The 24,659-nt window shown below is 37.6% G+C and overlaps 1 protein-coding gene across 1 annotated transcript in view; it reads left to right on the forward strand.

Moving 5' to 3' along the window:
- The window catches only part of LOC120426184 (mitochondrial glutamate carrier 1-like), a 128,687-nt gene that overhangs the window by 17,684 nt on the left and 86,344 nt on the right, over positions 1-24,659 (forward strand). The window contains exon 2 of the mRNA XM_052711694.1: positions 3,933-3,975. Coding sequence (XP_052567654.1) covers positions 3,933-3,975 — 43 coding nt within the window. The remainder of the gene's footprint in view (positions 1-3,932; positions 3,976-24,659) is intronic.

The raw sequence follows: 24,659 nt of genomic DNA on the forward strand, positions 1-24,659 counted from the left end.
CAGTCGAAGCTGACCAAGCTCCAACGACTGGCATGTCTCTCTGTAACGAGTGCAATGAAAACAACCCCCACCGCGGCCATGGAAGCCATGCTATGCATTCTGCCTTTACATTTACATGTGAAGCAGGAGGCAGCGCTTGGCGCTCTACGACTAAAACGGTGTAACAACTGGGTGGAAGGAGATGGAACGGGTCATTCGCGGATCGTGAAGGCTTTTGACATTTCCCCCCTTGCAACTTCAGTCTCGGACTGCATGGAGGTGAGGCCCAACATGGACATTCCATATGAGGTGATTGAAACAAATCGCCAAATGTGGAGTAATGGAGGACCTACACTTCCAGAAGGAACTATTCGTTTCTTTACGGATGGTTCAAAAATGGGCACTTCTACTGGAGCTGGAGTCTTCGGTCCTCGAATCAGGGAAACCATATCTATGGGAAAGTGGCCTACCGTTTTTCAAGCAGAAGTGTATGCCATACACATCTGTGCGAGGACGTGTATTATGAGAAATTATAGACACGCAAAAATCGGTATTTTCTCGGATAGCCAAGCTGCACTATTGGCATTAAAATCCTCTAAATGCGAATCCAAACTTGTTTGGGAGTGCGTCGCTTCCCTCAGGGAACTTGCTTCTCGGCATAACAGAGTCATGTTGTTTTGGGTCCCAGGGCACTGCGGCATTGAAGGCAACGAAATGGCTGATGAACTTGCCAGACAAGGCTCATCAAACATCTTCGTGGGTCCCGAGCCGTTCCTTGGAATATCAAAAAGTGCCGTAAAGCAAGAAATAACTAATTGGGGACAATCGCAAATCGCTTCAATCTGGGGCGAGATGCGAGGATTGAGACAAGCTAAAACTTTCATCACTCCAAGTCCTTCAATTGCCAGGAAACTTCTTGGCTTAAAGCGTAGGGAACTACGAATACTCGCAGGGCTTCTAACAGGACATTGTCCTGCCAGATATCACCTGCACAAAATCGGCAGGTGGCCTAACAACCTCTGTCGTTTTTGTTTAACTGAGCTGGAAAGCTCGGCACATTTACTCTGCTTCTGCGGAGCACTTGTGTCTCGAAGGCTGCGGTTCTTTGGATCGCACCTTCTTACGCCGTACGATGTATGGCACCACACCCATCCCAAGAAGGTCATACAGTTCATCGACTGTATTGCGCCGAATTGGGATAAACCATGTGTGAAAAATAACCCCTCGTCTTCCGATCCAATGGATACGAGTAATTTGTAGTATGGACAGTAACCAGGGTACATCACAAAAGATAGCCTTCTCAGGTGGTCGCAGTGAACTTAACCCAATGCCCATTGGGCAACAAGAAGAGAAGTGACTCTCGCTCTCACAACACATTCTTTTAATTAATTCACTCTCACTTTCATTCAAAAAACAACATAGAACGTGCTCACCCGAGTTCAGAACAATTAAGCTCATTGTTGTCCGGTGTCACCAAGCGCAGCATCGGTGTCGTCGAACCAAACTGAGTTCAACAGGTTAGCATCGACCAGTTCTCCCTCTTTCATGCTGGGCGAACCTAAGGCCGATTTTCTTCCGTACACATATAAAACAGCACACACACAAGCGCCCGCGAAAAACATTGTGCCATCGAAGAAGGTCGCTAGAATCGACGCGAACCGGACGACGACACCCCGCAAACGAAACTAATTTTTTTAAACTAAGCTCCTTGAACTGTCATAATCTTCTTGTTTCACCATTTCCAACAACCACGACACAGTGTGAAAATTTCACGTTCAAAATCCAATTAACTGGTCACACTCAACAAAACTTGTTTTAACAAATTTCAGGCAAAAGCGGTATACGCACTTCGGAAGGAATCGGTCAAGAAAAATTTCAAATGGGCAACAGCGGCAGAGTAAGCAAGCCAGAGAGGGTGAAGAAAAGCCCCAAGAAATCGCTTCCTCTCCTTTGTTCTGCTGTTCGTAAAGCTGTTTCTTGACCCCTTTCCTTCCGATCAGCGTACTAGCCTAAAATTCCGACTTTTTAACAATTTTACCAAAAATTTATATGTATTTTACTAAAAAGCTTATAAACTTAGTTAACTAAATATAAACATTGATGTAAAACTATTTCAGCTACTTTAGTGATGGTACATTTAACGTACAAATAAAGTTTGAACATCTTAGCAAGAAAAACTATGACAATCAAAGTCACCCCGGAATTTAAACTAAGAGTTTTTAACGTAACTATTTTCAATGCATTGCAATTGAATAAGAGAGCGAGTTGTGGCGCTATAACATCGGCAAATAGTGTCCAGGGCATGGTGGGGCAGTTATATGGACGTTTTGAAAATTACGTCGTTTATGGACGCTCCCTGGCCGAATTTAGAACAAATTGCTGAGGATGGTGGGGCAGTTGCCCCATGTTGCCCCACCCTGTGCACGCTAGTGTAACCAGTGTGTCTGTAGTGTTCGATATTGGTGTGACTCGTCGCGTATTTGTGTAAATGCAGTGCCAAGAGATGTTCGTGGTTGTCGACGGAAAGCTACTTGAACGTCTCCCAGAACGACCAGTCCCACGCAGTGCGTTGTTGTCGCTAGCCACCACCAGATGTCGTCGTGGAAAACATCGCACGAGAGATCAGCAGGGGGTGGCGAAAGAGGGCGAAAAGAGAGGAAAATTGACGGGTCTCGGATCAAGGGGGGTTCAGGATGAAGTAGCCAGGACTGCGCTATGGTAAGTCCGGTATTCTACGTCGAGGAAGGCTGACGTCAATCCCAGCCGAAGGCCAGTGTCCCGGAGTTGGATCAGCGGCCGCCGTGAACCTGAACGTGTCAGGAAGTGCCCGAAACCGTACTACGTTCCGCGGACAGCGAAGAGCAGGAGTTGCTCGAGTGTTTGGACATCCAGGTAGGATGATATCCCCCACAACAACGCCCCTAGTGAACCCTGATCCCGACCGCCATCGCTCTAACGCCATTTTTCTTCCTCCCCTGTAGATTCAGAAATGTATTGTGGTTTGAACATTCGTGCTCAAACTCAATCCACTTCAACCAATCATCTTTGCGGTTAACTTTACGCAGTTGGCCTGGCCGTTTTAACGTTTGTGATGTTTCAAAGCAATCAAATGCATTGGGGCACTGCAATTTTTAATAATAACATAAGGATGCTAAGGCATTTTCCAGGATGCCCTAGGGTTAGATTAGATTAGAATTTTTAACGTAACTATTTATCTAAACACTATTGAAAAAACTTTTTTTTTCCAAAATAGTAGATGGACTTTGTGTGGCCTACCCCAGTACATGTTTAAAAAATAACAATCTTGAGAAAAACCTTACCTGTTGGCAGGGATGGAATAATCAATCAAAAATCAATTTCACTTGCGAACTTTCTTCACCCGTGAAAGAGAGAAGAGGCAAATCACGAAAAAGAAAATCGCTCCAGAAATTCTCCAAGAAAGTCAATCTGCTGATGATTTTTTGTGAATTTCCTTGTCAGCACCACTCAAAAATATTTATTTCACTTTGTTTACACACATTGTTCATCTTCAAAATGTGACAGGTCATTTTTCGACGTGTGACGTTACACTTGCAAGTGTAGTATTGAAAATGATGTTCCGCCGAATAATCAAGATGATGATTTTTTTAGATTCTTTTTACCGATCTTTCGTGCGCGAGAGAGGAGAGCCATGCTCCCTTTGGATTTTTTCTCTTGATGAACGTCCAATGATTTTCTTTTGATGATGATTATGCCATCGGTGCCTGTTGGGAAATATTCCAAAAAACAAATTGAAATCCTTTCAAAGTCACCTCGGTTTACGGTAATTTGATACATCAAGGGAACGACTCGCTCATTAAGTAAATGTCAAAATCACAGCTCTGATAATAATAAAATGTTCATATTTTTCATTTAGTCTCCGCCTCAAATATTTGACTATAATTGAACTAAATACTGTATATATTACTTTTCAGATATAATGTCGAAATCGGAAAATCACAGTCCAAAGCAGTTTGCGTAAGTTTACAAGTTTTGTTTTCTACACTATATGCTTATTCAATTGAATACACGACGCGTTTGGTTATGAACAGTGTATTACTTATGGAGCGAACTGTCAAACTACCCACTCGAATCGGGTACTCCTAGAGCTTCCAATTTCCCGTCCCGGGAAAAAATTTCCCGGGATTTCCCGAAAAATAATATTTCCCGTTTCCCGGGAAATTTTTAAATTTCCCGGGAATTCCCGAAATTCAAGCGGAAGTATACATTTTCCTTAATTTTTGGTCCTAATTTTTTTTAATTTGAAAAAATATTAATGAGAGAACCTAACTTAATTTTATTCATTTTAATCTACTGTGCATATTGAACTTATAAGAAAAACGGGGTATCAATGACAGGATTTCATTCTGTTTTTATATTTATTTCCAACTTGTAAGGTTTGTTTCAAGATTATTATTTTGTAAAACATGTACTGGGGTAGGCCACACAAGGTCTATGCACTATTGTTGGAAAAAAAAAATTTCAATAGTATTTGAAAACTAGTGGCGTTGAAAACTGTATTTAGCATATTGGGGCGTTTTTGTAAAATATTTGTTGTTAAAATCAGATTTAATGTGTTCGCAGGCCAAGGATTGATACCTAAGAGCATGCAATGGCACTGACCTTGTTGCGTGCTCTTCGGTTGACGTCCACGTAAGGAACATCCTGGAAGGAGCGTAACTAACTACATCCGTAGTTCTGTTAGATCATCCGAATTATCTTGATCAGAACAGTATAGCTCTGGTTCCTTGCGAGTGTCCTATTTTCTTACCTCCACGTTGGCTTGGTTTTCATGATGACCTAGCTGGTGGCCTGTGGAAACGGATCGTAAACCTTTGACCACCGCGGGTCAGAGTCGAGACGGCTAAAAGAAAGGGGCGCGTCAATGTGGGAAAGGGAAGTAATTTGTGATTGTAGACGGTATTGTTTCGATTCGCAGTATGTTGAGTCAACTGCTGTGGATGTACCTGAAGCATCGCACAACGGGGTTCTCTTCTTTTCGTTCTCAGCTACCACCTATTTCCTATTTTTATTTTGCTCTACTGATTCTCACTTCTTCATTCATTCTTCTATATTAATCATTTGATTTTGATTTTACTAACTTTTGATTCTCTTATCTCTCAAAGCTTTTCCACTCTTTTTTTACCAATTGATACTGCTGTAACAAACTTTGTTTTTTTCCTTAAAAATCTACTTTTCCTTAATGTACTAGTAATATCAAGTCTATTTATCATTCGCCTAATCTTTTTTGATTTTATTGCGAATTTATTTATTTGAATAATTCTTTATCTGTCCTTTAAATTATCATTACTATAATCTTAGCTTGTTTTGTATCTCTTTTTATTAACTATTGTCTAATTTTACATCTAATACATCTAGCTTCTAATTTTTATTCATTAAAATACGATCATCATTCTCTTACAATTGATTCTTGATTTTTATAAAATAAATTCTATTTTACTGTTCATTGTTTTGAAACTTCACCCTTTTTTTTTTTTTTTTCAAACAAGTAAGGTTTGAGTCCTTACTCAATTTATGGAATGGTTAAAGGATTAACACAAATATTACTATTGTATTTTTGGTAAACTTTTATAACATGCTTAGGACCAAAAATTGTAACAAAACACCGCGACAAAAGAAATAGCAACATATAAACACGACTCAACACTAGGAAAGATTTCAGGAGAAAGCAATACACAGTAAAATAACAAATAGTTTTTGAATTCAAACTAAAAATAAAACAGTTTTGCTTTAATGAAAGTTGATAGGCACACTATAGATGGTTAGGCGCTTATACTTACATCAAACCCTACGTAATGTACCACCCCCGGCCGAGTTAAAATGCGTAACCGGAAAAGAAGGTGTGCATGCCTGGCACGAACACTCAAAGCGTGTTCTAGCGTGCTGCTCGTACTGACTCAGAGCAAGGGTGAGATGTAGGTGTAAGGGCAGTGCGTGTTCGTCGGGAACCTGGTGCATAAGATCGGTCAAGGCCCGTTCTTACACTGAAAATTGCGAATTGCGAATTGCGAATTGCGAAAATCAGATTTAATGTGTTCAAATTTTACACAATCACTAAGGTTGCTGATAAGTTTTTAAGAAGAAAAAGAAAATCAATTTGTAAATTTTACTTAACATAGTTTATAAGTTTTTTTAACAATATACCTATAAATTTTTGGTGATATTGATAAAAAGTCAAAATTTTGCCTAAAAATCCTTAAAATGAGTTTTTTTTTGATAAAATTACGGTCTAGAACAAGTTATTTGCCATGAAAAACATGATTTCTGCATGCTTTTATTTTTTTTTTGTTTTATGAGTCAACGTTATTCTTAAACATATTCCTTTGAAATGGTAACAGAGACAAATTTAAAAGCATTTTTATGGTTAAGAAGCATGGATTTTACTCACTGATTCAATATTTTATTTAAAAAATAATACTTCTTAACAAAAAAAAAAATCAATTGATATAATAAGATTTTTTTTTTTACAAAGTTGTATGATTTTTATAAGCAGTCAAGCCATTAATTGACCCCTACACTCATTTTGAACATTAAAGTTGCAGTACTATACAGTTTTGTTGCAAAATATCAATCAGAAGCAGGATAAGATCAATTTTCGATAAATTTCAAATTTCCCGTTTCCCGGGAATGTTGTAACCCCGGGAAATTGGACGCTCTAGGTACTCCATTGTTGCTGGTATTTTTGTACTCACTCAGACATCAAACAAAGCAGTAAATGCATACAATGTAAGGCTTTCTAGCCGAATGAATTAACCTGAATTTGCACAAGTAATACCAACACTTGGTATTTTCATGTCATTTTTTAGTGCAGCAGTTGGTGAAAAAGCCATGGAAATGATCCATATGCAACAGCAAAATCTACTCACCTGATGATTCCATGTTGTTCTCAGTGATATTTTTCGCCACATCGAATACATTTGTCATTGATGAACGGCTCATCCTTGAAGTTCTTGAAAAGTAAAAAGTAAATCTTTCCCAGTTCCTGAGGGGAACACCCTTGAAGAGTATCGGGGCCGGCATTTACAAAGTGGATTCAGTGGCAGTTTTTCACTCAACTAATGTTAACATGTTAAGGTTAATGTTAACATTCCATAGGCCGCCTTCCTATGGTGTCGTTGATAAGGTCCAGCTTGTGACGATACACTACCTTCCCTTTACTAAGCAATCGATTCCTGTTGGGTTTGATGCGATGGTTCCCGGTTCCAAGGTAGATACCAAGGTGGACTGTATTTCCAAGAGGCTGGCCGGGTGAACAGCCCAGTTCCCCAAGCGGAACTGAACGTCTCCCTGCAGGAATAAACCCCTATCACCAGGGGCCTCTTGCCTGTTGACGGTTTTGGCCAGAAGGAAGTCGCAAAGGTGGGGGTGCGACAGGGGCAAGATTCTCACTTAATCTTCAGGAGTAGACGCTCCGGTTTGAGCGTTGGGCCGACTTGTGCGGCAGAATCAGGGGCAAGCTCGTGAACGGCAGGCTCGGCGGGCGGGAAACGGAAACATTTCACGTTCAAATCACTCCATCTTTAATCACGGTTTTTCTCTTGGGTGGCTATTTACACTGTACACTGTTGTTTCTTTCGTCCACGGTCACCAGGTTGACCAGGATGCAGTGGTATACAGCAATTCCCCACAAAACCGTATGGAAAAAACAGATGTGCTAGGATCGAGCTCAAAATTTTTCTTTTTTTTTATTTTATTTTTTACTTTTCAAACAATGAAAAATATAGAAAAAAAATATTTTAATGTTTATTGTTTCTTTGTTTATTGTTTATTCGTCAAGCTTATGTAGACTACTTACAATTTTCTTACATACTAGATATTATTTCTATTGTACAGATTTTTTCGTAGTTCCGGTTTAGACATGTCGAAATGTATGTACTGTGAATTTTCATTATAAAAGCGCATCATTTGATTTAATGGCGAATTTTTTAAATAATTTGTCGTGTATGCAGTTATTCTAAAAAGTTGTGAATGTCTAAGAGTACGGCTTGGTTCATGAATACTATTGCGTATTACTGAAAATAATGCTGCTGACTGTATGCGTTGAGAAATAATGTCGTTGATGAAAGAGAGCATGGCAAATTTACGACGTTCTTGTAATGATTGTATGTTTATGAGCATGCAGCGTGCTTCATACGATGGGAGAGGAAATGCAGTCCAGTTAAGTTTACGTAGTGCGTACAGTAAGAATTGTTTTTGGACAGATTCAATACGTGCTTGGTGTACGGCATAGTATGGATTCCAGACGATACTACAGTATTCCAAGAGTGGCCTGACATACGTTATATAGAGTAATTTAATAGTATACGGGTCCTGGAAGTTGAATGCAAAGCGCTTTATAAAGCCTAATGTACTTTTTGCCTTGTTTATTATTGTGTTATAGTGTTCTACAAAAGTTAGTTGTGAGTCTAGGATGACACCTAGATCACGTACTACTTTGCATTTTTCTACTGGTTGGTTTCCTAATAATACTGTTATGTTTGGTGTTTCATGTTTTCTGCTGAAGGCAATGGAATTACATTTCTTTACATTCAATTGGAGTAGGCTTTTACTACACCATGTGTAGAAAAGATTAATTTCCTTTTTTAATACATGACTGTCATTGGCATTTCCTATTTCCATATACAATTTCATGTCGTCTGCATATACAAGTACGTTAATTTTTTTAAGAATGAAGGAAATGTCGTTTACATACAAGATGAAAAGAAGAGGTCCTAGATGGGATCCTTGCGGAACCCCAGAGGTGACGTGAATTGATTCCGATAGTACATTTTGGAAGCGAACAATTTGTTCGCGCTTAGTCAAATATGACTTAAGCCATTCCAAAAGATTCGGTTGAATTCCAATTTTCTGCAGTTTGAAGATTAATAATGGTATGTCGATTCTGTCAAATGCCTTACTAAAGTCTGTGTAAATTGCTTCTACGAAATTGCGATTATGCATTGCATTCAGTGTAAAATTTACAAATTTTAAAAGGTTGGTGCTAGTAGAGCGGCCTTTAAAAAAGCCGTTCTGTTTACATGTGATGCGGTTTTTTACTTGCTGAAAGATTTTTTCATTTATAATAGATTCGAAAAGTTTTGGAATGCAAGACAAAAGGGCAATTCCGCGATAATTACGTATGTCTGATTTTGGGCCTGACTTGAAAATAGGCACCAAAAAAGACTTTGAAAAAAGACATGTTGAAAAGATGATGCAGTGGATATGTCAATTCTTCTGCAAGGTTCTTTAGGAATGCAGGTGCTATTCCGTCGGGTCCTGGTCCTTTTGATGAGCCTTTTTTTTTTTTTTTTTAATTTATATTTATTTTGATTTTCTCTTCCATGTACATTCATTCAGTTAAAATATTATTGAGTGTCCAATCACAATCGATGACTTTTCACCTCAATTTTAAATACTAGCAACTTTCATTTATTCATGAAATATTGTAGCTTTCGCTATTCAGTGATTTCAAATGTAGGAGGTCCTACATGTACAAAAGGGAAAAGGGATACCTTAAAACTAACTTATAAACTATATAAAGAGCGGATCAATGCAGCTGAAGACTGCAATGATTTTTGTCGAAATGCATCAATTATCTTATTGGACATAACATCCAAAGTGTCAACTTCGGCTAATTGATGAAGTTCACTGGTGCTGAACCAGGGAGGAAGATTCAGAATCATTTTCAGAATTTTGTTCTGAATCCTCTGAAGTTTTTTCTTCCTGGTTAAGCAACAGCTTGTCCAGATCGGCACAGCATAAAGCATGGCAGGTCTGAAAATTTGTTTATAAATTAACAGTTTATTCTTGAGACAAAGTCTGGAATTCCTGTTTATAAGTGGATACAAACATTTAATATATTTGTTACATTTAACCTGGATACTTTCAATGTGATCCTTGTAAGTAAGGTTTTTGTCAAAAGCAAGTCCAAGATATTTCACTTGATCCTCCCACTTTAAATTTACCTCATTCATCTTTATAATGTGATGACTTTTTGGTTTAACCCTCTACTGCCCAAATTTTTTTTCGAAAATTTTTATTTTTCCCATGTTCAGGAGGTCATTTTGAGCAACTTTTGTTCTACGAAAAACTTTACTTCTCTTGTTTTATGTTTTTCTTGTTTCATTTTTAGTATTTTAATTTGCATTTCTCTTGTTTAGTTTATGTTTGTTTTTGGTACTATTTGGCCTACTCTACAATCTCCTATCATTACATTTTGCCTATCTAATTTTTTCATGTTTTTACAGTAACTTTTTATTTTTTTTGCATGTTTTTCACATTTTCTGCTATAAAATGGAACCATTATCATTTAAATTGTAAATAAATGCGTAGAGGCATAGTCTGGGGCACTAGAATAATTACTGCATACTTCTTTTTACTTAAAAAATAGAGGAAATGTTAGTAAAAAACACAGCCAAAGTTGACCCCTAAAAAAAAAAAAAAGTTCTTCTTTTCAATGCTTTTTGAAGATCAAAAATTGGTTGAAAAATGGATTTTTGGCGATTTTTTAAATCGAAGCCCGTCTAGAGGCGGGGTTAGGTTGTAGAGGGTTAAGAAAATCAGCCCTTGGTTTGTGAGGGAAAATAATAAGTTGAGTTTTTGCAGCATTTGGAGTAATTTTCCATTCTTTCAAATAAGAATTGAAAATATCCAAGCTTTTTTGTAATCTTCTTGTGATGACACGAAGGCTTCTACCTTTGGCGGAGATGCTTGTATCATCAGCAAAAAGTGATTTCTGACATCCTGGGGGCAAATCAGGCAAGTCAGAAGTAAAAATATTGTATAAAATTGGACCCAAAATGCTTCCTTGAGGGACGCCAGCACGTACAGGTAGTTGATCAGATTTACTGTTCTGATAACATACCTGCAGAGTACGATCCGTCAAATAATTTTGAATAATTTTCACGATGTAAATCGGAAAATTAAACCTTTTCAATTTCGCAATCAAACCTTTATGCCAAACACTGTCAAATGCTTTTTCTATGTCTAGAAGAGCAGCGCCAGTAGAATAGCCCTCAGATTTGTTGCTTCGAATTAAATTTGAAACTCTCAACAACTGATGAGTAGTTGAATGCCCAAGGCGAAATCGGATCTGGTACGTTTCGCCGAATGTCGTTTCGCCGACGGTCATTTCGCCGAATGTCGTTTCGCCGAATGGTACGTTTCGCCGAAAGTCATTTCGCCGAATGGACGTTTCGCCGAATTGAATAAAAATTAACTTTTTTGTACAATTTATGCTATTTGTTCGCTGCAGTGCCATCTTGTAATTCACTCGTGCAAACTTGAGAAGGAGTGGCATGTAAAGAACGTCTCATGTCTCAAAGAATGCAAAAACTCACAGAAATAATACAAATAATTTGCTTAAATAATGAAGAATGCAAAAACTATCAGAAATTTTTCTAAATGTTAACTAACAAAAATTATAGAAATAATATGCTTCAAAAACTAAATATACAGCAATTCCTCACGAAAACAGCATGGAAAAAAACAAAAGTGCTCGGATCGGGCAAAAATTTTTTGGGGGTTCCCTGGCCGAAATAATTAGACCCGTATTTTTTTGTTTGGCCATTAGGGTGACCTACGCCGTGTTAGGGTGGTCTGAAAAATGACCATTTTCGTCGATTTTCGCAAAAACCACTTTTTTCGAAAAATCATAACTCCTCGCCATTTTAACCGATTTCAATTGTCTTATACGCAAATGAAAGGTGATAAGTTGGCCTTTCAAATAAAAATAGTAAGAAGTTTCAAAAATCTAGCCTAACATATGTAAAGGGCGTATGAAACTTTAAAATGCCGTTTTGACGGTGTCTGGACCAAAGAGCCTATGTCTGGAAATATTTTTATCGGATTCCCCGGACATTTTTACATAACATACTAAAAAATGGGAGGAGTTCATTCACAGGATTCCGAGATATGATTTTTTGAAAATAAAATCCGTGTTTTTTGACGCGCCGCGCGCAGAAATTAGTCAATGACGAAATTGGCAAAAAATCAACTTTTTTCACTAAAACTGCGATAACTTCAAAATTTCAGCGAGACCTATACATGTTTGGGTACCAAAAGTTGCGTCTTTTAATTACGAAAATTTTGGTACCCAGACATCTATAGGTCATCGCTGAAATTTTAAAGTTATCGCAGTTTTAGTGAAAAAAGTTGATTTTTTGCCGATTTCGTCATTTTCCGGTTTTTGCGCGCGGCGCGTCAAAGAACACGGATTTTATTTTCAAAAAATCATATCTCGGAATCCTGTGAATGAACTCCTCCCATTTTTTAGTATGTTATGTAAAAATGTCCGGGGAATCCGATAAAAATATTTCCAGACATAGGCTCTTTGGTCCAGACACCGTCAAAACGGCATTTTAAAGTTCCATACGCCCTTTTCATATGTTAGGCTAGATTTTTGAAACTTCTTATTATTTTTATTTGAAAGGCCAACTTATCACCTTTCATTTGCGTATAAGACAATTGAAATCGGTTAAAATGGCGAGGAGTTATGATTTTTCGAAAAAAGTGGTTTTTGCGAAAATCGACAAAAATGGTCATTTTTCAGACCACCCTAACACGGCGTAGGTCACCCTAATGGCCAAACAAAAAAATACGGGTCTAATTATTTCGGCCAGGGAACCCCCAGAAAAATTTTGAGCCCGATCCGAGCACTTTTGTTTTTTTCCATGCTGTTTTCGTGGGGAATTGCTGTATACATAAACTCACCGAAATAATTGAAAAATATGCCAAAAATATAGAATGCAAAAACTAACAGCCATTTTGCAAAATGTTGTGCTGAAAACCAAAAGAATTGCTCATGTTTGAAAGAATGCAAAAACTCACAGAAATAATAGAAAAAATGCTTAAATACAAAGAATGCAAAAACTAACAAAAAAAAATCAAAATGTTATGCAAAAAATCAAAAGAACTGCTCATATTTGAAAGAATGCAAAAACTCATAAAAATTATACAAATAATTTGCTCAAAAAACAAAGAATGCAAAAACTTACAGATTTTTTTCAAAATGTTATGCTAAAAATCAAAAGAACTGCTCATGTTTGAAAGAATGCAAAAACTAACAGAAATTTATCAAAATTATAAGCAGAAAATTAAAAGAACTGCTCATGGTTAACAGAACGCAAAAACTCACAGAAATAATTCAAATGATATATTAAAACAAGAATGCAAAAAATTAACAGAAATTAATGCAAATGTTGTTATAATGCAAAAACTTGTAAAAATAACATACTAAAAAACAAAAAATATTTTTTTTAAAGGATTGCAAAATCACCTTTTAGGGACATTATACCTTTTCAAAATATTTTAATACATTTTGTGTCCATTTTATATATTTATTTAACGATTATTTGTCAATTCGGCGAAACGTCCCATTCGGCGAAATGTCCCATGCGGCGAAACGACATTCGGCGAAATGACCTTCGGCGAAATGACCGTCGGCGAAACGACTTTCGGCGAAATGTCCCGCACCCGGCGAAATCCAAACTGCTCATCAGCGAATATTGAATTTTCATTAATGTGCGTCATCATTCTATTAAGAATTATTCTTTCGAATAATTTACTAATAGATGAAAGCAAACTAATGGGCCGATAGCTTGAGGCTTCAGCAGGATTTTTATCCGGTTTTAAAATCGGAACTACTTTGGCATTTTTCCAACTACTGGGAAAATATGCCAAATCAAAACACTTGTTGCAAATTTTGACCAAGCTACTTAAAGTTGCTTCAGGTAATTTTTTAATTAAAATGTAAAAAATGCCATCCTCACCAGGGGCTTTCATATTTTTAAATTTTTTGATAATAGATTTTATTTCATTCAGATCCGTATTAAAAACATCATCTGATGAAAACTGTTGTTCAACAATATTCTGAAATTCTATTGAAATTTGATTTTCAATAGGACTCAGAACATTTAAGTTGAAATTATGAGCACTCTCAAACTGCTGAGCAAGTTTTTGAGCTTTCTCCCCATTAGTTAATAGAATATTATCACCATCTTTTAAAGAAGGGATTGGTTTTTGAGGTTTCTTAAGAACCTTTGAAAGTTTCCAAAAAGGTTTGGAATTAGGTTTAATTTGTTCGACATCTCTTGCGAACTTTTCATTTCGCAGGAGAGTGAATCTGTGGTCAATAACCTTTTGCAAATCTTTTTGAATTCGCTTCAGTGCAGGATCACGAGAACGTTGATACTGTCTTCGGCGAACATTTTTCAGACGAATCAGAAGCTGAAGATCGTCATCAATAATGGGAGAATCAAATTTGACTTGGACTTTAGGAATAGAAATATTTCTAGCATCCAAAATTGCATTAGTTAAAGATTCCAAGGTTGAATCAATATCAGCTTTGGTTTCTAAAACAAAATCATGATTTAAATTATTCTCAATATGATGCTGATACCTGTCCCAATTAGCTTTGTGGTAATTAAACACAGAACTATTGGGTCTGATAACTGCTTTATGAGAAAGTGAAAAAGTTACTGGAAGGTGATCAGAATCAAAATCAGCATGAGTCACTAAAGGACCACAATACTGACTTTGATTTGTCAAAACCAAATCAATTGTTGATGGATTTCTAACAGAAGAAAAGCAAGTTGGCCCATTCGGGTATAAAACCGAATAAAGACCAGAAGTGCAATCTCTGAATAGAATTTTACCATTGGAATTTACTTTTGAATTATTCCAAGATTGGTGTTTGGCATTAAAATCACCGATAATCAAAAATCGAGATCTATGCCGAGTAAGTTTATTCAAATCCCCTTTGAAATAATTTTTATTTTCCCCAGTGCATTGGAAAGGTAAATATGCAGCTGCAATCATAATTTTCCCAAAAGAAGTTTCAAGTTCAATGCCCAAACTTTCAATAACTTTTAACTTAAAGTCACGTAACGTGCTATAAGTCATACTACGGTGGATAACTATTGCAACTCCACCGCCATTTCGATTCATTCGGTTATTAGTTATAACTTTATAATCTGAATCACTTTTCAAATAAGTGCCAGTTTTTAAAAATGTTTCGGTTATAACAGCAACATGCACGTTATGAACTCGTAAAAAGTTGAAAAATTCATTTTCTTTCGCTTTTAAAGAGCGAGCATTAAAATTCATAATATTGATGGAATTACTTAGATCCATGATTAAACTTCAGGGTAAGAACAACATCATTCGCAAATTTTAATCCAATCTGGATAGCTTCCATCATGGATGTAGCATTACTCATTGTTTGAATCAAACCAAACAGTGAGTTTTGCAAAAAAGTCATTTTTTCAAACGTAACATCGCCGAGATCAGAAGATCCCAAAGCGTTGCCAGCAGAAAAATTTTCAAATGAAATTTGAGGTACCTGCCCAATTTGAAAATTGGTAGAGGATTTAAAATTCGTGGATGAACCCGAACCCGAAACGACGTTGGCATAAGAAATGCCATTGCTGTTACCTAACTTTTCCACGGTAGAGGTATTTCTAGCATTGTTCGAGTGAGACAGCACGAACGTTTGATTTAAAGATGCAGGTACAACCTGACTTTGAGAAAATTTCGGTTTGGATTTCGGCTGATGCTTAGCACGAGAATCCAAAACCTTTTTTCTGATGGGGCAATCCCAGAAATTTGATTTGTGATTTCCACCACAATTTGCACATTTAAATTGGGTGACTTCTTTCACGGGACAATTGTCCTTGTCGTGAGAAGAATCCCCGCAAACCATGCATTTTGGAACCATGGCGCAATGATCAGTACCGTGACCGAATGCCTGGCAACGCCGGCACTGGGTCAGATTCTGGCCATTACCGCCATGTTTCTTAAAATGCTCCCACTTTACCCGTACATGGAACAAAAACTGAACTTTGTCCAAAAGTTTCAAATTGTTGATTTCATTTCTGTTGAAATGAATCAGATAAAATTGTGAAGTCAAACCAAAGCGAGAAATATTCCCGTTTGATTTTTTCTTCATTGTTATTACTTGGGATGGGGCAAAGCCAAGCAACACCTTAAGTTCGTTTTTGATCTCATCCATCGACAAGTCGTTGGAGAGACCTTTCAGGACCGCCTTGAATGGACGAGCATTCTTGGTCTCATACGTGTAGAAATTGTGTTTGTGGTTTTTCAAGTAACCAACAAAAGTTTGGTGATCTTGTAAAGATTCCGTCAACAAGCGACATTCTCCTCTTCGACCAAGCTGAAACGAAACCTTCAAATTGCAAGTTTCCTTACAATTCTTCAGTTGCGTTCGAAAGCTGGCCTAATCGGAGACGGAAGTCACTACAATTGGCGGAGCCTTTACTCGTTTCTCGACGGCATAAGGCTCAGTACGAGGAGAAGGATCCTTGTCAACAGTTTCGGATAAAACACCGAAACTGTTTGCCAATGGAATTGGAGGATTGACCTCACTTTCAGAATCAGAATCAGACCTCGGATGAGGCTGTTTTCTTTTTCTGTTTCCGTTAGCGGTACCGCAGCTCTAGTGTCCGTTCACCTCGAAGGTTCGCAAGACACTGACCTTTTGATGAGTCTAAGTCCTTCAATGCCTGGCGTACTTCCGTTTCTGACAAAGAATTGACTGAGACGTCATTTGGAAATTCCGGTATATATGAAAAGTAGTCGCGGTCGCGGTCTTCTTCGGAAAATGAGGAGTATACTTCTTTGAAAATTTTTGAAAAAAGATTGCAAATTTCTTTTGAGTTACTGCCTACATTTTCGTCCAGTTGCATTTGCGATGGGAAGTTACTACTTTTGGATTTGGATTTTACGTAATTAAAGAAATTTTTCGGGCATGATTTGACTTCAGATTCGACTTTACTATTATATTCTTCGTTGGCAGAATTGAGTGCCGAAAAAAAATGGTCGGAAATATTCAGATAATTCAGAAGATTTGTGTCATTTGTATTGTTTCTGTATAGTTTGTAGGCTTTTTGTTTTCTATTTTTTAAATTTCTTAGTTGTGGAGTGAACCACACCGGGTATTTATTGCCTGTGTTATTACGTCGTCTTCTTCTAGTAGGTACGGTTTCAGATGTTATAGTGTTAATTTCCGTATAGAATTTTCCTACTAATTCGTCGACATTTCCTTCATTATTAAATAAATTTTGCCAGTCAATTGCAAGTAGTTTACGTTTGGCTTCTACAAAGTTTGTTTTATTGTATTCCAGGACTTCTTCATATTCCCAGTCAATGGGCAAAGTGTTTTTATGGACATAAATAGAATATTCAATTGCTGTATGGAAGACTTCATTCTTCCAAAGGGGGGTTACAGATTCTTGTACATGAAAGTCTTCAATACAGTTAGTGAATAAAAGGTCTAAAAATGAATTTCTTTGGTTTTTTACATGATTGAATTGGAAAAGTCCATAATTTGCAATATTGTCAAAGAGAAAATGCAAAGTTTCATTTTCCCCAATGACTGGGAGAAGAATTGCTTCATTTTCTTGGTCAGATAGAAATTCGACTTTGCTTTGATTAAAGTCGCCATAAATGTGAAGTTTTACTTCCGGTTCCATTTTTGATGTTATGATTTCTACTGTTTTAAAGAATAGTTCATACGACTGTTTATTTGCATGGTCCGGCGGAAAGTATACTGATGCAAAAATGTGTACTTGGCCTGCAATAGTGGCTTTGGCCCAGACTTGTTCAAATTGAAAATGTTTTTCAGTTACAATTTCTTTTGGATTAAGTCTGGCATTTATGGCTAAGAGGACGCCGCCTCCTGACTTTTTCTGACTGAGATTTAAATTTCTATTGCCTAGGAATACAAAATAATTGTTTCCAAAAATTTCTTCAGGGTGGACGCTTTCGTCCCAGTTAGTTTCAGTTCCAAGAATAATGTCGAAAGAATGTGAGAGAATGTTTAAAGAAATTTCCTTCATTTTGCCTGGGCTTTTCATGCGATTGAAATTCTGACAATAAATTAGAATTTCATTCGCATTCTGTTGTTCCGTTGAAGAAATTTTTGGAGACATACTTAAATTATTAATAGTACTTACTGCCTCTTGCGAGGGTGTCATTTCTTCTTCCGTGTTAGAAGGCGTCAATGCTTGTAAAAATTCGACGATGTAGTCGGCAGGTAAAATTTGTTGGCGGCTTCGCGCGAATGCTGCAGGTATTGAAGTGAGGGTTTGTTTAGGTGAAATTCCAATTGTTGAGTTGTATTCCATGAAGATGTTCATAAGATGTTCAGGTTCAGTAGGCAGGCCATTGGATGCAAAAAAGACATGCATGCTGGTTAGTGTTAGTCCGTCTATGCAGACGTCCGGTTTTTGGTCCTTCAGATACGCCAAGTATAGTCTGAGATTGTCATAGACTTTAATTTCGCGGAGTCTGGCCAGCAGGAAACGGCCATCGCCGACTGCAGACTGTTCAGTTAGGCGTACTATGGGCGGCTTCATTGTGCAACGACCTCAAATTTAGATCATTAAATTTGTCCATTTTTCGAACCTCACAACAGTTCTGACCATGCGCGCTTACGCAAGCATAAATAATTCAACCCGTCGACTCGCGTTGCGCGACAAATAATTAAGCTTATGTAGAGGTGTGGATCATGAGTCATCCTCACCTGAAGAGCCCTTTATTAAATTTCGCCAATTGTTAGGCAATCAAAAAAATGGTTAAGCTTTCAATTATGAATGTGCGATGTTATTTCACAGGGGAAATTGAGGGTGTGGCTTAACCAAATTCATTGGCATGTTTGTTCAATGGAGAATTCGACCTTCTCATTATTGACCAACATTTTTGAGAATGTTTTAGGAACATAATTTTGATATTCCAATAACATAATTTAAAGTTTCACGACAATGGTTCGAACCCATGACTTCCGATTTTGAGGTGTACTCACTACACCATACGGAAAGTCATGAAGAATTGCAGAGGTCTGCATAATTTAATTCATGAGGTTCATCGATGCTTCTCATCGAAACGGACCACTTTTAGCAGAACAAAATTTAGTAGAGTTTTCGGGGACTGACTATAAAAACCCCAAAATTCTTGAGGAGGGCAGTTAGTTCCAGTTAGTTCCAGTCAGTTCCAGCCAGTTCAAGCCCAGTCCAGTTCCAGATCCTGAAGAAGCCCCAGACCAGCCGGACCCGCCAGCAGCCACCAGGAGCAGAGGCCCCAGTCCAGCCGGACTTAGCGGTGGAGGCCGCAGTCCGCCGGGACTTAGCCGCTGTGAAGAGTCCGCCGGGACTTAGCCGCCGTGAAGAGTCCACCCGGGACTTAGGAGTTCGGGTCTGGCATGGCTCGGCGAAGAGATCTGGAGGACAAGTCTGGCTTCAACGTAGAGAATTGGCTCGACGAAGGTCTTAATGAAATTAGCAACAAAAAGTTGAGTGATGTGATCGTGCGCGTAAAAGTTGAGAGTGTTACCGCAAAAAATGTAATCTTTAAAAAAGTGTAATACACAAATAAGTGAAGTTTACACTTTTTAAATCACCTTTTAGGGACATTATACCTTTTCAAAATATTTTAATACATTTTGTGTCCATTTTATATATTTATTTAACGATTATTTGTCAATTCGGCGAAACGTCCCATTCGGCGAAATGTCCCATGCGGCGAAACGACATTCGGCGAAATGACCTTCGGCGAAATGACCGTCGGCGAAACGACATTCGGCGAAATGTCCCGCACCCGGCGAAATCCAAACTGCTCATCAGCGAATATTGAATTTTCATTAATGTGCGTCATCATTCTATTAAGAATTATTCTTTCGAATAATTTACTAATAGATGAAAGCAAACTAATGGGCCGATAGCTTGAGGCTTCAGCAGGATTTTTATCCGGTTTTAAAATCGGAACTACTTTGGCATTTTTCCAACTACTGGGAAAATATGCCAAATCAAAACACTTGTTGCAAATTTTGACCAAGCTACTTAAAGTTGCTTCAGGTAATTTTTTAATTAAAATGTAAAAAATGCCATCCTCACCAGGGGCTTTCATATTTTTAAATTTTTTGATAATAGATTTTATTTCATTCAGATCCGTATTAAAAACATCATCTGATGAAAACTGTTGTTCAACAATATTCTGAAATTCTATTGAAATTTGATTTTCAATAGGACTCAGAACATTTAAGTTGAAATTATGAGCACTCTCAAACTGCTGAGCAAGTTTTTGAGCTTTCTCCCCATTAGTTAATAGAATATTATCACCATCTTTTAAAGAAGGGATTGGTTTTTGAGGTTTCTTAAGAACCTTTGAAAGTTTCCAAAAAGGTTTGGAATTAGGTTTAATTTGTTCGACATCTCTTGCGAACTTTTCATTTCGCAGGAGAGTGAATCTGTGGTCAATAACCTTTTGCAAATCTTTTTGAATTCGCTTCAGTGCAGGATCACGAGAACGTTGATACTGTCTTCGGCGAACATTTTTCAGACGAATCAGAAGCTGAAGATCGTCATCAATAATGGGAGAATCAAATTTGACTTGGACTTTAGGAATAGAAATATTTCTAGCATCCAAAATTGCATTAGTTAAAGATTCCAAGGTTGAATCAATATCAGCTTTGGTTTCTAAAACAAAATCATGATTTAAATTATTCTCAATATGATGCTGATACCTGTCCCAATTAGCTTTGTGGTAATTAAACACAGAACTATTGGGTCTGATAACTGCTTTATGAGAAAGTGAAAAAGTTACTGGAAGGTGATCAGAATCAAAATCAGCATGAGTCACTAAAGGACCACAATACTGACTTTGATTTGTCAAAACCAAATCAATTGTTGATGGATTTCTAACAGAAGAAAAGCAAGTTGGCCCATTCGGGTATAAAACCGAATAAAGACCAGAAGTGCAATCTCTGAATAGAATTTTACCATTGGAATTTACTTTTGAATTATTCCAAGATTGGTGTTTGGCATTAAAATCACCGATAATCAAAAATCGAGATCTATGCCGAGTAAGTTTATTCAAATCCCCTTTGAAATAATTTTTATTTTCCCCAGTGCATTGGAAAGGTAAATATGCAGCTGCAATCATAATTTTCCCAAAAGAAGTTTCAAGTTCAATGCCCAAACTTTCAATAACTTTTAACTTAAAGTCACGTAACGTGCTATAAGTCATACTACGGTGGATAACTATTGCAACTCCACCGCCATTTCGATTCATTCGGTTATTAGTTATAACTTTATAATCTGAATCACTTTTCAAATAAGTGCCAGTTTTTAAAAATGTTTCGGTTATAACAGCAACATGCACGTTATGAACTCGTAAAAAGTTGAAAAATTCATTTTCTTTCGCTTTTAAAGAGCGAGCATTAAAATTCATAATATTGATGGAATTACTTAGATCCATGATTAAACTTCAGGGTAAGAACAACATCATTCGCAAATTTTAATCCAATCTGGATAGCTTCCATCATGGATGTAGCATTACTCATTGTTTGAATCAAACCAAACAGTGAGTTTTGCAAAAAAGTCATTTTTTCAAACGTAACATCGCCGAGATCAGAAGATCCCAAAGCGTTGCCAGCAGAAAAATTTTCAAATGAAATTTGAGGTACCTGCCCAATTTGAAAATTGGTAGAGGATTTAAAATTCGTGGATGAACCCGAACCCGAAACGACGTTGGCATAAGAAATGCCATTGCTGTTACCTAACTTTTCCACGGTAGAGGTATTTCTAGCATTGTTCGAGTGAGACAGCACGAACGTTTGATTTAAAGATGCAGGTACAACCTGACTTTGAGAAAATTTCGGTTTGGATTTCGGCTGATGCTTAGCACGAGAATCCAAAACCTTTTTTCTGATGGGGCAATCCCAGAAATTTGATTTGTGATTTCCACCACAATTTGCACATTTAAATTGGGTGACTTCTTTCACGGGACAATTGTCCTTGTCGTGAGAAGAATCCCCGCAAACCATGCATTTTGGAACCATGGCGCAATGATCAGTACCGTGACCGAATGCCTGGCAACGCCGGCACTGGGTCAGATTCTGGCCATTACCGCCATGTTTCTTAAAATGCTCCCACTTTACCCGTACATGGAACAAAAACTGAACTTTGTCCAAAAGTTTCAAATTGTTGATTTCATTTCTGTTGAAATGAATCAGATAAAATTGTGAAGTCAAACCAAAGCGAGAAATATTCCCGTTTGATTTTTTCTTCATTGTTATTACTTGGGATGGGGCAAAGCCAAGCAACACCTTAAGTTCGTTTTTGATCTCATCCATCGACAAGTCGTTGGAGAGACCTTTCAGGACCGCCTTGAATGGACGAGCATTCTTGGTCTCATACGTGTAGAAATTGTGTTTGTGGTTTTTCAAGTAACCAACAAAAGTTTGGTGATCTTGTAAAGATTCCGTCAACAAGCGACATTCTCCTCTTCGACCAAGCTGAAACGAAACCTTCAAATTGCAAGTTTCCTTACAATTCTTCAGTTGCGTTCGAAAGCTGGCCTAATCGGAGACGGAAGTCACTACAATTGGCGGAGCCTTTACTCGTTTCTCGACGGCATAAGGCTCAGTACGAGGAGAAGGATCCTTGTCAACAGTTTCGGATAAAACACCGAAACTGTTTGCCAATGGAATTGGAGGATTGACCTCACTTTCAGAATCAGAATCAGACCTCGGATGAGGCTGTTTTCTTTTTCTGTTTCCGTTAGCGGTACCGCAGCTCTAGTGTCCGTTCACCTCGAAGGTTCGCAAGACACTGACCTTTTGATGAGTCTAAGTCCTTCAATGCCTGGCGTACTTCCGTTTCTGACAAAGAATTGACTGAGACGTCATTTGGAAATTCCGGTATATATGAAAAGTAGTCGCGGTCGCGGTCTTCTTCGGAAAATGAGGAGTATACTTCTTTGAAAATTTTTGAAAAAAGATTGCAAATTTCTTTTGAGTTACTGCCTACATTTTCGTCCAGTTGCATTTGCGATGGGAAGTTACTACTTTTGGATTTGGATTTTACGTAATTAAAGAAATTTTTCGGGCATGATTTGACTTCAGATTCGACTTTACTATTATATTCTTCGTTGGCAGAATTGAGTGCCGAAAAAAAATGGTCGGAAATATTCAGATAATTCAGAAGATTTGTGTCATTTGTATTGTTTCTGTATAGTTTGTAGGCTTTTTGTTTTCTATTTTTTAAATTTCTTAGTTGTGGAGTGAACCACACCGGGTATTTATTGCCTGTGTTATTACGTCGTCTTCTTCTAGTAGGTACGGTTTCAGATGTTATAGTGTTAATTTCCGTATAGAATTTTCCTACTAATTCGTCGACATTTCCTTCATTATTAAATAAATTTTGCCAGTCAATTGCAAGTAGTTTACGTTTGGCTTCTACAAAGTTTGTTTTATTGTATTCCAGGACTTCTTCATATTCCCAGTCAATGGGCAAAGTGTTTTTATGGACATAAATAGAATATTCAATTGCTGTATGGAAGACTTCATTCTTCCAAAGGGGGGTTACAGATTCTTGTACATGAAAGTCTTCAATACAGTTAGTGAATAAAAGGTCTAAAAATGAATTTCTTTGGTTTTTTACATGATTGAATTGGAAAAGTCCATAATTTGCAATATTGTCAAAGAGAAAATGCAAAGTTTCATTTTCCCCAATGACTGGGAGAAGAATTGCTTCATTTTCTTGGTCAGATAGAAATTCGACTTTGCTTTGATTAAAGTCGCCATAAATGTGAAGTTTTACTTCCGGTTCCATTTTTGTTGTTATGATTTCTACTGTTTTAAAGAATAGTTCATACGACTGTTTATTTGCATGGTCCGGCGGAAAGTATACTGATGCAAAAATGTGTACTTGGCCTGCAATAGTGGCTTTGGCCCAGACTTGTTCAAATTGAAAATGTTTTTCAGTTACAATTTCTTTTGGATTAAGTCTGGCATTTATGGCTAAGAGGACGCCGCCTCCTGACTTTTTCTGACTGAGATTTAAATTTCTATTGCCTAGGAATACAAAATAATTGTTTCCAAAAATTTCTTCAGGGTGGACGCTTTCGTCCCAGTTAGTTTCAGTTCCAAGAATAATGTCGAAAGAATGTGAGAGAATGTTTAAAGAAATTTCCTTCATTTTGCCTGGGCTTTTCATGCGATTGAAATTCTGACAATAAATTAGAATTTCATTCGCATTCTGTTGTTCCGTTGAAGAAATTTTTGGAGACATACTTAAATTATTAATAGTACTTACTGCCTCTTGCGAGGGTGTCATTTCTTCTTCCGTGTTAGAAGGCGTCAATGCTTGTAAAAATTCGACGATGTAGTCGGCAGGTAAAATTTGTTGGCGGCTTCGCGCGAATGCTGCAGGTATTGAAGTGAGGGTTTGTTTAGGTGAAATTCCAATTGTTGAGTTGTATTCCATGAAGATGTTCATAAGATGTTCAGGTTCAGTAGGCAGGCCATTGGATGCAAAAAAGACATGCATGCTGGTTAGTGTTAGTCCGTCTATGCAGACGTCCGGTTTTTGGTCCTTCAGATACGCCAAGTATAGTCTGAGATTGTCATAGACTTTAATTTCGCGGAGTCTGGCCAGCAGGAAACGGCCATCGCCGACTGCAGACTGTTCAGTTAGGCGTACTATGGGCGGCTTCATTGTGCAACGACCTCAAATTTAGATCATTAAATTTGTCCATTTTTCGAACCTCACAACAGTTCTGACCATGCGCGCTTACGCAAGCATAAATAATTCAACCCGTCGACTCGCGTTGCGCGACAAATAATTAAGCTTATGTAGAGGTGTGGA

This window comes from Culex pipiens, chromosome 1, assembly GCF_016801865.2.
Source record: "Culex pipiens pallens isolate TS chromosome 1, TS_CPP_V2, whole genome shotgun sequence".
NCBI lineage: Eukaryota > Metazoa > Arthropoda > Insecta > Diptera > Culicidae > Culex > Culex pipiens.